General features: G+C 40.3%; 1 protein-coding gene across 1 annotated transcript; it reads right to left on the bottom strand.

The window, feature by feature from the left end:
• Nucleotides 1-12,454: 12,454 nt before the first annotated feature.
• On the bottom strand, nucleotides 12,455-15,134 carry LOC149234409 (Tetratricopeptide repeat (TPR)-like superfamily protein). The gene is given in 2 exon segments (XM_089371836.1): nucleotides 12,455-14,128; nucleotides 14,131-15,134. Coding segments are annotated over 2 exon segments (1,683 nt in total). The 5' UTR covers nucleotides 14,945-15,134; the 3' UTR covers nucleotides 12,455-13,259.

Consider the following 15,134-nt stretch of genomic DNA (forward strand, 5'->3'; position numbering starts at 1 on the left):
TGATCGGGTGGCAAATTTTTGGACAGTTTGATCATTTTTGGATTCTCTGGTGTCCCAATGTTGTGTTCTTCAATTTCCATGTTTATTGGTTGCAGTTTTGGTTTTCTGGGAACGTCATTAGAGTCAAACATGTCTTCTAGCGGAGTTAGTCTAGCAGGCAAAAAATTATCCTTTAGGTCAATGATTTCTACTTCTGTTATGTCTGCTTCTTCTGCCTGTGTTTGTTTCAGCTGTTCAATGTTTTCATTGTCAAAAACGGTTGGCTTCAGAATCAGTTTGGCTGTTGCAGCATCTAGAGCTTGCTGACTTTCATTTCTCTGTTGTTCAGAATCTGTCATGGCATCCGTGTCAATGTGAATATTTGAAAATTCGTGCGCAAGGGTAAGGAAATTATTAATCTGGGCATCATTCTCGAATACTTGCCAATCTCTGACATTATTTGGGATGGTGGGCCTATGTTTTATTTCGGCTGTGAAACGATGATTCGGGTCAAAAGGAAGCTTGCATGTGCTTGCGAAGGTGGCTAGGTTGTGTGCATGAATGTTGTGATTTCTGGAAATCTTGTCAAGCTTGAATTCAGTGAATGACTGGAGTATGTCAGTAGCAGCTGTTCTGTAGGCTCTCATTCTATTGTCATTGGTAACAAAATTACCTTTCATCTGTTGTATAACTAGATCAGAGTCCCCTAGGATAGATATTTTAACAGCTCCTAGAGTTTTTAACAGTTTAAGACCTAAAAGCAGAGCCTCATACTCTGCCATGTTATTTGTGCATTTGAAATTCAGTCTATAGGCATGTCCTTCTGCATGATTATCATATGTATTGTGAATCCAGACACCTGCCCCTGCTCCTAACTTGTTAACAGAGCCATCAAACTCTAGAAACCATGTGATTTCTTGCTCGTGATCAGTATCAAGAAATTGAGCTGTTTTAGGATTGGGTAGATTTAAAATTTATGTTTGGGGAGGTTCTTGTAACATGCTGGTTGCATTTACTGTTTTGACGATTTCTCTATTGTGGGCAACCATTTCTTCATTGATGTGCACTTGTTGTTCTAGAGCCAAAGGCTCCTTATTAGTGGGAAGATTTGAATCATCATTGAATAAAATGAAAGAATCCATATCGGAGTGAATTGAGTAAATGGGAAAATTTCCAGGCTTGCTTTCACTACTCACTACATATTTCATGAGCGTTTCTCTGTACAATCTCTTTGGTTGCCCAAAAACTGAAATGGTAGCATAGGAAAGGTCTAGTTGAAGGGATCCTTGAAGCTTCGCTCCCCATGATCTTGACAGGAGCATACCGTACTTGGGAGGAATGTCAGCGACTACTACATCCATGAGGATGGTTTTGTTCGGATATTGGACTAAGGAAACGCACAGGTCTTTGATGAGACCTAGACATTTCACTTGACTTGAGTCAAATGAGTATAAATCTTTGTAAGGTCTTGTGATGTCGAGATTCAGTTTTTCCATAACTGCTTTGGGCATAAGATTGTTCGATGCCCCTGAGTCAAACATAGCGTTGTGTAAAACTTTGTCATGTATATGCAGACTGACATAAAAGGGTGGGACAGGTCCGTGGGTGGATTTTCCATTAACTTCTGGTCCAAACAATAGCTCAGGGGAATCATCCAAAACATTTACATCATCTTTGTTTTCTGTAATTTGAAGTGACCTTTGAATTTGTTGCCTATACACATCATGTTTAGCCAATTCTGAAAGAGGAATGGCTATCTTGAGTTTTCCAATCTCTATTTCTAAACTAAAAGGCTTCTCCAATGGAGTCTTGGTATTGGCATTGGCAGTTTTTCCCTTTTCATTTGAATTCTCAGCGACTTGCTCTTGTTTATCAATGCTATGGGAAGTATTTGCTTGCGGTTTGGCAACTCCAAGAGTACTTTTTGGGATGCTGTTTGAATTTTCTTTTGAGAAAGGCGGCGTCAAAGGCTGCTCAATAGCAGGCTGCGTGTCTGTTATGTCCTCTACAGTCACTTGACTTGAGTTTGAGGCAGTCGTATCAGCTGGTTGGGTTATGGCAGCTGTGTTTTTAATCTTGTTGGGCTGTTTGGTTTCCTTTGTCTTGCCAGGCTCAGAGATGTCAATGGTCCTAGTTCTGAGCTTATACTGTTTGTGAACTTCATACACAGCAGTATCATAACCCTGCTTGAAATCAAAAGACTCACCAGTTTTAGTCTGAAATTGACTGCAATCATGTTCGTTTTGGTCTTCTTGTGTCAAGAAAGTTTGATGCTCACCCTTTAGGTCCATTAAATTCATGTGATCGTCTTCTATGGGTTGACTAGAAGTAGATCCTTCTACATAGTTATCTTGAAAAGGGGGTCTGATGTCTTGGTCTTGGTTAGACCTACCAGCATTTATGTTCTGTGTTTTCCTGAAATTTGGATTTCTTATGGTGTTGGACTGCTGTCCTTCCCATGATGCTTTTCTCTCGACATTTTCTACTCTTTCCCCTAGTCTTTGCAGGCCATTAATGATAGCATCAAGCTTCTAGTCAAAGGCTGAGGGCTCTTCTTTAAAGGTGGTTCTCTTTTCCATTCTCGCTCTGTTTCTCTTGGCAATTAAGTTAGCTTCTAAGGTAACAGCAACCTTTTGGGCGTCTTCAAGAGTTGTAGGGGCTCTTTCTTTCAACTGATATGCCATATCCGGGTCAAAACCGTCAGGAAATTTGTACAAGGCCAGACCAGGTGGAGGCCTTAAATTCTGTGGTATCGCATTATATACATTATTGAATCTTGCACAGTATTCTAAAACGGTCTCTTGAGGACCTCGTTTAATTGTATCATATTGAGCTAGTATGTGCAAGGGATCTTTCTTTTTCTCCCATCTGTTGGTAAAGGATAGGTAAAGCTCATCAGGAGTGGTTATGGAATTTGCAGCAAGTGATCTGAACCAAGTTCTTACATCACCTGTTAGACTCTGAATAAAAATTCTCATTCTTACACTATCATCGTCTATTTCATAGTTTTCGAAATAGTCTTGCATCTTTTTGGCATGCTGAATAGCTGTGAAAGGGCCAGTGGAATCAAAATATGTGATTTTGGATTGGTAATCTTGAGGTAAAGCCGCAGCGTTAGCAGGCAATTGCAGGGGTGCATATCTATTAGCCATATTGGTGGGGATAAGAGGAACAACAGGGATTACAGGGACAATAGGAGTAACTGGAACAGTAGAAACAACAGTAGTGGTAATGGGAATATGTGCAGTGAATGAAGGTGTGAAGGGAGGGCTTTGAGATGTAGATGATGAACTAGGGGAAGCAGGGGTAGACCGGAATAAAACCTTGACAGGAGTTGGAACAAAGCTAGGATAAGCTGTTTCAAGACTCAAATCAGCAAAATTTTCCTGTCTTTGTTGCTTCCTAAGGTTTTTAGGGATTATGTTAGGGTTTTCAAAAACAGCTGGAGGATCTGGGTCTGGGTTTGACCTTGTATATCGCGGATTTTTCTTGGGAGCCAGCTTCCGAGCTTGTTGTTCTTTTTATTTTTATTTTTATTTTTTTTTGTGTTTTTTGTATTCACAAAGGCCAGATAAGATTTTGGAATGGCTGTATATATCTTAAAACTAGCATGAAGATTGACTGAAGCAGCTTTTATCTAAACCTGTTAATGTAAAACAAAAACAGTTTCAAAGACTTCCTGGCTGACATTCAGGCTTCATCTGTGGTTTTAAGAAATATACAGCAATTAGAAAATCAATTTCTACAGGGGGTTTTTAACCTTCTTCGTGAAACTTTGTAAAATTAACTAAGGAAAGTCCCCAGTGGAGTTGCCATTATGTTATCACTCAGGTTGTGCCTGAAGGTTAAGAAAGGGATGCGGCCGAGATAACCACAAACCAACTTTGGACTGCAGGTTCTAGCCAACCTGCAATCAGAGAGGGCTCTCTCTTTTAGATTTAGCTTTGTTTGAAAGGATTTTAGGCTAGGTCTTGGGTCCAGAGGGTTTTTGTTTTGATTTTCGGTGGGAAAATTGACTTTTTCAGGTAGAGAGGCAGAACATAGTCTGAATGTTTCAAACCATTGGGCGTGGAGTCGAGGAGGGGAACTGCTGGTGCGTTTCCTTAATAACAGTGAGGGAACATGGAGCAAGATAACTGAGCTTGAAGCAATTTTCAGGTTCAAAGGATGGAATGAATACTAGAGAAAGAGAGGCAGTTAAGAATCTCTCCAACAGATTAGTAGAGAAAATAACAGGGCGCTACCTAGGGGCAGTTAAGAATCCCTAGATAATTGGCCAACACAAGTGAATTGGGGTAAACATGAGCCGGGAGGAATTCAATGTTCATAACCAATTCTTTTAGAGGAAAACATCAAGAAACAGCAGAGATTGAGCATAGAGAGTATTTAAATTAATTCTAGGCTATTCCTTTTTTCTGCTATTTAGATAATGGCAAACACATAAACAGAGATAAGAGGCACTTATTGCTTCAGGCCGCAGCGCAGGAATTCCATCTTCAACTCTTCAAAACATTCATCAACAATAGACAGTTCGCTCTCCAAGCTTTAAGCAATCTTTGATTACGGAAAAATTCAGGTATACACAGCGAGTCTCTAGTGAAAATTCTCAATTAACCAACCCTTAAAACTATACAGAGGGTGGTATATATAGGGCAAAACTTTCTATCTACTGCCTTTATTACATCTTGACCTAATCAGGTCATAAAACATAATTTATGACCTAACTCTATCTGGAATTAAATGCAAAAAATCTCTTGAGCGGCGCTGAGGGTCGCCGTATCAGAAATAAGTGAATAATGTGGTCCTTGGTGGCTTGCTGTAGTGTCTTCTGAAATAAATATCCATGGGTTCCTGCTCCTCGATGTCTGCCTGCATTTAAAGTTTAAGCTGTGATTTGAGTGCAGGAATGGGCTTTAGCTGCTTGATTTGATTTTCTGGGGGGCTCATTAATTCTTGGCTGCTTCGAGCCACTAAAATATTTTCGGCTGATACTCTTTGGCGTTTTTTCCTTCTCTGATACTTTTTGACAAAATCTGGACTGCTGATCTGATGTGCTGCGGGTCTAATCACTAATAAATGGCCGCTGTTCGTCCTCTGTATCTTCTGAAATTGTCTTCTGCTCCTTTTGGTATGTTCTGTGAAGAAAACGGATCATTTTTGCGCCTTTTCGGGCTTCCTGGGGCCGCATGGTGAGAAGATTCTTTAAAGATTCCTCTAAAGATTCTCCATTTCGGCCTAAAAAATCTTGCGATGGCGCAAATCGCTCATCAAAAACTGCCTCAGAATTGGATTCCGGGGCTCCGAAGTGTGACTTTTGCGCCTCTACGCCCAAAAAAGCGCTGATGACGTCAGCATGACGTCAGCATTGTACGGCGGGCGATGTCAGCATGACGTCAGCAGGGCGACGTGGCGGGATGACGTCAGCATGATGTCATCACGTACGGATGATGACGTGGCAGGTACGGTGGCGTGGACACGTGGCAGTGACGTGGTAGGAGGCCACGCAGGCAGGTGACTCATCGGGTGACTGGACAAGGGGTGACGTGAGCAGGGACTGTGCAGGGGGTGACGTGGGGTATGACGTCACAGGGCGGTAAGCGGTTTTGTGGCGCACCGCTTATGGGCAAAGGTGGTTTCGGGGGAAGGGGCTCCGCCACGCCCCAGAGCCTGACGCGTGGCGGGAGTACGGCGGCAAAACCGCCGAACTCCTGGACGTTAAACGCCGGGCGTGTTGCATATAGGAAAGCCCGCCAGCCGTTGATCTGTGGGGCGGGCGATCCAACAGTTGGCGACGATCGCGAGGTAACAGCGGGTTAGCGGGTGGGAATATTCGCAGGAATATTCCAAATTTGATACGCGCGGCGGATGGGTTTTAGACTTAGGTTTAGTGGGTTATGGGGTTTAATAAAGGGCGCATTAATGTATTTACAGTTGAACTTAGGGATATGAGTGAAATATGGGTTTTTGACATGCGGGGTTGATATATTATGCACGGAACGAGGGAAAAAGGTGCAAAAAATGGGTTTTTTGAAGGTTTTTTAGGGGTTTTGGTTTAGGGAAGAGGTTATTATTTTGACCAGATGTCAGAGTAATCCCTGGACACGGATGGGCTAAAAACAGTCCCAGATGGACTGTGATTTCCCTGACTTAGTAAAATATGGCTTTATTGCCAGGGGGGAATATTTACACAAGGGGATTTATATACATGATTTTAATAGGGGAAGGGAAAAACTGATAGGGAGTTATATAATAAAGTTTAAAGTTAATATGGAGATGAAAAGAGGGCGCTAAGGTATGAGACCTTAGGCTTTGTTGGGGAAGAGAAGGCTCACAGATGATGAGTGAGCAGTCCTTGAGTGAAGCAGATGTTCACTAAGGAACATGTCATGGAAATGATGAAACTGAGAGGCTCAAGCAGATCTTGACCTCTTGGGGGATGTTAGTAAGTGACCTGGGGGATGAGAAGAAAGGGGAGGTTAGTGAATCTCCAGCTTGAGTACCTCCTTTGAATGCAAAACTGCCTGATGACTGTGATCTGAAAAGATAAAACATTGTGAGATACAAAATTGATCACTAATCGTCACTCTGCCACCGAACAGCTACCTACCCAGCCTACTATCCTAACATTTTTTCTTCTTTTTGTTTTGGGTGCACTTAGACTTGCAGACCCAGATTCACAATTTTTCTTTTGAATTTTCCTATCTAGATCTGCACTTATTTCTGCCAGGGCCCAGATTAAACAATTGGGTCCCTTTGATTCTCTACCTATCTACAAATCTGCCAAGATTAAACTGTTTGGACAGATGTCATTCTCGATATTCTAAAACAGGAAATTGAAACCTAGGGAGGCCAGGATTAGACTATCTGGACCTCCCTTTAAGAAATTCTTCAAAACTGGAACAACTCATCAAAATTGGAAATAGCAGTGGCATTTGAATTGGCACACTTTATTACTTCTTCTCTGGTTTTCTTCTCTGGAAATATGGAACCTTGCTGCAAGAAAGATGACATATTTGGCATGTAAAAATGTCAATCATGAAAAATGAAACCTGTTGCAACAAGAGGCTAACAAGTAGCATTCTATTTTGGACATATCTACCTTTCTTTGATGAGAGGAGTAGGCATTTGAAACTTTCTCTTCTTCATTGTTGGTTACTAATGAGATTCTCATTTCTTCTTGGCTGCAGGCATTCCATAATTCTTCAAATGAAGGAGTTTCTTTCTAGTTGTTGATTCCTGAAGCAAAAGCACTCCAAGTAGGTGGCAATCCCAATAATGCAGTAATCACTAGCTCTTTTTCCGGTACAATCTCATCTATGGCTTGAAGGTCATCTCTAATTCTAGCTATCCTTACAAAGAAGGAAGCCACAGTGTCATCTTTTGTCATTTTTGTGGTCCTTAGTTCATTCTTAAGACTTGCTACTTGACCGATGTTCTTGATAGTGAACAATTTTGATAAGGCTTCATACATTTCTTGAGCATGGTCTATGTTGGAAATGTATGGGACAAGATTGTCCTTTATACCTTCTACCATTAGTGTCATAGCCAATATTTCTGACTCTCTAAACTTCACTTTATCTGCATCACTAGATCCTTTGGTAGGTTTCTTCACTTTTCCTCTAACCAAATCCAGGACTTTGTTCTTTTCAAGAATGAGATCAATTATTTTCTTCCATGACCTATAATTTGATGCTCCTAATTTTTCTCTCCCTTTACTGTGTTAGACATTGTCCTTGAAGGTAGTAAGGTTCTTTCATTATAAGATCCCCTTATATGATCCCTTGCTCAACCTTTTGAGGTTTCCTAGACTCCTTTCAATAGATCCTCAAAATGTCTTTTTCCTTCTTCACCTTAGCTCTAATACCATGTTAGAAAATTAGAAAGGCAAGAATATTTTCTTATACTTGATAATTACTTGTGTAATTCTTATTTGCTTATTATCTTTTGTGTTCTTTTTTAGTTCATCAAACAATTATCAAAACCAGATAAAAATTAGGGACACCAAATGTAGGCAGACAGCCAAGGCAAAACCCTTATCTAGGGGAAAACCCAATCAACAACTCTTCCTTCAATAGTTTCACGAGATAATCCAAGACTTTTGACCTAGACACAGACTTCCTCCACACCAAGACAACACTTTCCTCCTTCGACAGATGACAACCCTCCAACAGCAACTTCGACCTAACAACAGCAACTAGCAGTGGCAACAACTTTGACTTGGCAATAAAGACTTCAATCTTCCTAGATACTCCACTTGTATGAGAGATAGATGGCCCAAAACTTTGTTTTTGATGTCTTCTTCCTTCTTTTCCAATTTCATACCATTTTCTAGCTTTTTTTCCAACTTCGCACTTTTTAGCTGCCTTGACTTGGAAATCAAACTTGTATGTCACAAATGAATTGAACTGCACTGTATATATAGCCTTCTAGTGAGGTCGAATTACCCTTCTTGAAGCCAACTTGATCTCCTTGAGGCCGACTTGGTGTGGAGGAGACAAATAGCCTATTTGACTCAATATTAATTTTTTTTACATTATTCAAAAGCCCAAGAAGGGTCTCTTTAAATGGACAATGACTCTAATGACTCCGAATAAATCCTAGAAGTCCTCAATGGGGACTTTGACCTAAAACATGATGACCCAAGCATGAAACCCATGCTTTAATAAGTCATAATAATAATAATAATAATATATTTTTCATTCTTTTGATAAATACGATTCATTGAGACTCAAATACATTTTATGAAGACCAAACCTAGTTACATTCTTCAACAATGGCAACCACAGAAGTCTCCAAACCACACGTCAAACAACAAATGTTCTCTAATAGCCTACAGGATTGTATTCGATCTCCAGCAGATGTTCACCAATAGCAGATGATCTCTGTTCTCTTACAGCAAAAGCAAACCCTCAAACCTTGTTAGGTTTAGTCCAGTCACTAGCTGGAGCACCCAAATCATTCAATAATGCTATATGAAATGGGAATGAGAAAGAAATAGCCTATAGGTGATTTATGGCTTTAGGATTTGCCTTCAAGGACTTCCCAGTCTTTTTTTTGCTTTATAAAACCATAAATGGGCATCCTGGCTAAAGTCAAACTCAGAAGTTCCTGGTGAGTCTGGCAAGTCTATGGCAAACCAGACAAATTTCATCTGGCAGGCAAGTTTGGTGCCAGGCACTCATTTTGGAGTTGATTTGGCAAGACTCGAGTCTTTGTGGAGTCTCACAACAGCGCTCTGTACTGAACAGTCACATATGAATTCAACAAATCTATACTTTTTGGAAAACATATCTCTGAAGTCTGAAGTTAGATCTCGTACTGCAACACATGGCAGGAATTCAGCTCTCAGCCACCCATTAATTGACTTAGCCCAGTATAATCAGTAGAAAATTTCACAATTACCAAAGCCGACAAGGCCATAACCCAGGAGCACCCATTTTCGTGTCCCAAAATAATCAACTGCATTCGCTAACTAACCAGTAGAATTCTGGAAGGAATTTTGAAAACAGAGTCTCACACAGTTCTTTGCATATATTTTCCAGAGATCTGAAAATGAATCTTGCCAATAGATACGTTGATACATCAATTGGTCGATTTCAATGGAGGCTACAAAATTCCTCACAAAACTTAAGCAAATTAATGTGATTGAGGGTTTGAACAGTTCCTATACAGAGTGTTACAGGTACATATGCCTCTAGATATGAGATAAGACAGAAAAATCTATCATACCTACAATTGTATTAATAAAGCAAAAGAGACAAATCACTGAGCTTGAAACTTCAGCATATAATGATTGCCAAAAATATAGGCAAAGAAACGATCAGAAAAAGGATTGGCAGAAACTGAGACAGTTATTACAAAAGTCCATAACAACAGTGCCTTGCAAAGGAACACACTCTCCTAAAACACGAGATGTGATATAGAGAAGGGTGTATAAGCATGAAATATCCATTTTCACATTTTCCGACCAATAATAATTACAACTTAAAAGGAAGGAGTATCTTTGGAATTACAATGACTGGGGAAGAATAAGTCACCAGATCAGCAATCCAATCTGAAGCCTAGACCATAAATTTGCTACCCATTCAATATGTGCTCTGCAGAAAGGCTAAATGTTAACTGCATGCTTTGAATCTGTAACAATCAAATCATTCTGATCGGGAAACACCTAATCTTAATATAATGCTTTAGGGCTGATTTTTCTGGAAATGTGAAAGTGAAACCACCCAACTGCTGGAGATCACCTACCATATTGTGATTTTGTTAGATCAAAGTGATTGACGCAATCAATGATACCTTTCGCAATGTCAATGCCTGAGGATGAATGAAATAGGTCACCAGATCAACAATATAATCCTAAGCCTCGATGGTAAATTTGTTACTCTTTCGAGATGTGTCAGTGTAGAAAATGTAAATGTTGACTGCATTCTCTGAATCTGTAGAAATCAAATCATTCTGAGTGAAGGGCAGCTATTCTCTGCCCTTGTCTAAAGTGGAAGTGAAAACAAGCAACTGCCGAAGATCACCTGCCTCTAACCATAGTGTGCTTTTGATTGGTAAAAGTATGCAATCTACCCTCAGAGGCAATTGTCAATCTCTCTGAATGCTTAACCAAAGTTCCAAAATAAGTCGTATAGGATGGGCCAAGATGTATTCAATGGGAATTTTATGATAGCTATTTCATATGGAAGTGTGGCTTAAGACATGTTAATTATTGTTTGTTACAATCTTCTGAGCCATTATCAACAATATGATTAAAAATAATATAAAAGGATATGGTTGAGAGAGGTTTTTAATTCTTTGCAGAAGAAGGTCAACTCAACAATATACGATTCCATTGTTGCCATGAACTTTTTCTTGAATTTCAACCACCGTCATTGCATTACAGGTTATTTGAACCTCAAACTCATCAATCTGCAATCCTCCAATATCTAAGCTTGTTTAGTACTTGTTGAACGAGGGTTTTTTTGAAGATGCATCTTATCTCATAGCTTAACAATACGTACATAAAGAATTATATATCATGGAGTCAGCATGCGACCATAAAGGTTCTCCCTCCCTGCGTAGATTAGGAAAGCTAGCATGTCAGCTTTGGCTCCAATATCAAGAGAATACACACCTTTTCATCAAATACCAATCCTGCCTAAAATCTGTATAGACAACTCTGATCTAAATGTGACATATTCTCAGTTGCCCCATTAAAATTGAACAACAACAACTTTTTCCAAGAAGTGCATACCTGTTGAAGTATTTTGAAATCCCACTCTCCCTTTGAGACAAGAGTGCTTTGGTGGTTGGTGCACAACAACAGTTTAGCGGTCAAGGACATGCTACATTACTACTCGGACATACCAATAGCTCCTGCATGGTTTGTCAAGCTGAAACGGTTAAGCATGTTACGCGGAGCTGCAAAGTTGCCAGGGCCTTTGGACATGGACAAGTTATTTTCCATCACTTTCTACAATTTTAATCATTTACTTAGATTATAAACCTAGTCTATCAATTTAAGTGGTGTTGCCAGAGAATCCCTTCCATAATTTTAAAATTTACTTAAAAGGATGGTAAATCTACTTAAATGGGTGGCATGACAAGAATTAAGCAGAGTTGGCAGTCAAACTTCTACATGGAGTGGATCCTTTGTCCCTCAAACAAGGGGTCTCATATGTTAATTTGGAATTTAGCTAGGCTGTAACCTTAAATTAGATTATTATTATTTATTTTTTGTTAGGTAATGTGAGCCCTAAGATGACTGGCACACCTAACCTGTGGCTTGAGTGGCTACGACCCAAAGGCATCTAAGCCATCAAAATCACCCAGGGATCGCACCTGGCCTTTGCCACACCAGCCCTTAGCATGACTGGATTTTTACCCATGGGGTTTCAAACCGATAGCCTTTTCACCACGGAATGTCTTAACAGAACACCCTGTCACTATCTATTTTACGCCCCATGGGCTTATTTTTATAGTTATTATATGATAGCTTCAAGTTCTTAAATTCTCATCCCATGTATATTCAATATCAATAAATTTAGCACAGTTCAACCGACTTAAAAGTTAGAACTTCAGCCTACAAAACAAACATAAAACACACATGTCATTTGCTTGCAGTTATTCACTCACATCCAATAAAGTTCCAGAGTTACAACATTCTTCCCAGCATGGTAGCCAAACTCATTGAGTTTGACTCAGATGTATGAGTCACACTTGGTTCAGCTCAGAAAACGAGCTGTTTCCAACTGCAGGTGAGTGAAACTCGTGACCCGAAAATACCCATCAAGTTTCTCATCGCTCGGCACGTTTGTCTCACAAGTCCGATGAAAACTGTCTGTCCCATTATAAAAGTCAAACAGAGAAAAAAAATTTAAAAAAACACCATTCTGCTCGGAAATTTTCAGGGTTTTTTCTACCAAGTTTTTGACAACTCCAAGTTTCTTACACTCCAGCCTTGCCAAGTTTTTCATCAAGCCATTACTACTTTCCTTCCCAGTATCCTTTATCAGCTTTGAACAAGTTTACAGCTGGCCCTAAAAGGTACACAATAAACTCCCAAATTGCTGGACTGAATGAGCTTGCACAGGATCTATGTTTGTCTTCTGCCTCATTGAATATGTGAAAATTTACAAAATTAGGCAGACCATGTTGTTTATCTGTCAGAAGGAAAAATAATCTGGCAGCAGTACAACATATCTCTCTTGTAAAAAGTCTGTGTGAGCTTAAATATCTCATCGATATGATAATCAAGTGTCGTATTAATACTGTTCTTAAGGGTCCCTGTTGGAAGACTGAATCCATTGCAATGACCGTATAGATTGCACCAGTCTTACCAGAACAGAAATGACAGGCTGTTAACCTTGTCCACTCTTCAGCAATTTTAATGGGAGTGATTTATCATCCATTAAAAGTGATGAACACCTATTTTACTCTCACTTTAAAGAATGATTTCAGGAGAGTGATATTTACAACAAAGCTTTCCACACTATCCTATCACTGCACCCAAAATCGTAGAAGCCCGGCCCGTCATATTCAATGTTGAGTAGTTCTGATCCGCTAACCAATACATCCTCTTATCATGAAAAATCATTTAGTATCTGAGTCATATTCACAAGAACCACAGGTAGCTAAACGGTATGAAAACCCAGGCTCATGGCTATCAGGGAATTCCACCCCTTGTGACGAGAATCGAGATATATATTGGTATCGCAAGTGAAATATCATTATAGAGCTTGGAAACACGACCACTGGTTCACAACTACCCTGTGACCACAGGAACCAAATACTGCTCACCTAACAGATGCTTCAACTATTGTCCGAGATTTTAGTTCGGTCACCCCCCTGGAAAGAGCATCTCTGACTTTGTTGGGGATAGGTGCATGTGGTGCCAGTCCACTCTTCATGAAATCATCCGTAATAGTATAAGCCTCATCTAGTTTGTTTGCCTTTGTCAATCCATCGATTAGAGACCTGTAGGTGACTGCATCCGGAGGCACACCCTTCTGCAACATGCTTTTGTAAAGACTTTCAGCCTCATCCACCTCGCCAATCTTCAAAAACTTTAAAATAAGAATATTATAGGTTTGGACATTTGGATGGCAACCTTCTCTGAACATCTCATCCCAAAGCCTTCTAGTTGGACGCAACAAATCAGCTTTGCAACATGCATCCATTATTGTGTTATATGCTTCAACATCGGGACTCAGTTTATTCTTCCTCATCACGTCCAAAATTTTGTAAGCTTCCTTTACTTTCTCAGTCTTACAGAGCGAAAAAATTATGAAATTGTAAGTAGGTATGTCTGTTACAAATCCTTGTAGGCAAAAGTCTTGAAAAACTTGCCAAACCTCATCTGCTTTACCAACATTACAAAGACCCTGAACTAAATTACGGAGGGTGAGACTCGTTGGTGACTGATTGGCAGCTAACATGGCATGATAAAGCAACAATGCAGCTTCGGGATCAAAATTGGAAAGTGACCCAATAAGTACATTATAAACATCTTTCTCAAGAGGAAAACCAGCACTTCTAATTAATTGTGCCATATTATAGGCCTCTTTAATTCTTCGGGCAGAAATGAGCGCAAACACGTAATCCCTATACTCAGATAAGTAAGGCGCAACACTCAGTTTCCTTTTCTGTTTCAAAATCTGGTGAATTCATCCAATCTATCTGCCATGCGAAGAGCTTCAGTCACAATGTAATAGGTAATGAAATCAGGTTTGCAGCTTCTTTCCCTCAATTCCTCCAACACCGAGAAAGCTTGTTCAATTCTAGTGCCGTGGCAGAGCCCGTTGATCACCAATGTTGCTATAATTGAGCCTGGAAAAGATGTATTTTGCTTCGCGTCATTGATCATATCCAGAGCAATTTTCAGGTCCCCTGACCTACAAAAAGCCCCCATAAAAATCCCAAAGCTAACTGCATTCGCTGGAATTCTATCAGACCTCATTTCAGAATACACTGCCTGGGCCAAGTCAATATGCCCATCTGAGGAAAGACTGCACAAGAGGGAATTATAAACATCTGCATTCAATTTGTGACCCAGAGTCTTCATTTCCATGAATGTCTTATATGCATCTTTGGATCTCTTGGTCTGTATGTTTGCAGAGATAATAGTTACAAATGCAGAAGAGGATAAGGCTATTCTCTGAAGCTTCATTTGTTTAAGGATCCTATCTATGGCTCTGAACTGCTTGGCATTGCGAAGGGATTGAATTAAGGCTTCGTAAGAGGTGGAATCATGAGAATAACCTGGTTGCTGTGCCGCCCAGTTGAAGAAGCCGAGCGCCAGGGCATGGTGGCGTTGGAGGCAGGGCTGCGTGATGACTTGTGCGACGAGAGAAGGGTTGAGAAGGTCCCTGTAACCCAATCTGTGAAGGCTCTTCTCTACCAGTGAGTCCCATTTGCCATTGCTCGCCTTTATCAGGGCTTTGCATATAGCATCTGTACATGTATCCACCTTCATCTTCATGGCTTAAACCCTATACCCTACCATTCACACTCATGGCTAGAAGCTTAAATCCTGCTCCTCAGCTGATAGTCTCAAAAGTCGTCTCTGGCTCGCGAGGTCGCTGCCTGCAGATTGCTTCAGCTTCGACAACATAACAAAATCCGCACCATGACTTCGAACCCCTTTTATAAACATGGAGATGACCCTCAGC

Source organism: Pinus tabuliformis, chromosome 8, assembly GCF_031772625.1.
Source record: "Pinus tabuliformis cultivar Carrire ecotype Pingquan chromosome 8, CPIR1, whole genome shotgun sequence".
Classification (NCBI taxonomy): Eukaryota; Viridiplantae; Streptophyta; class Pinopsida; order Pinales; family Pinaceae; genus Pinus; species Pinus tabuliformis.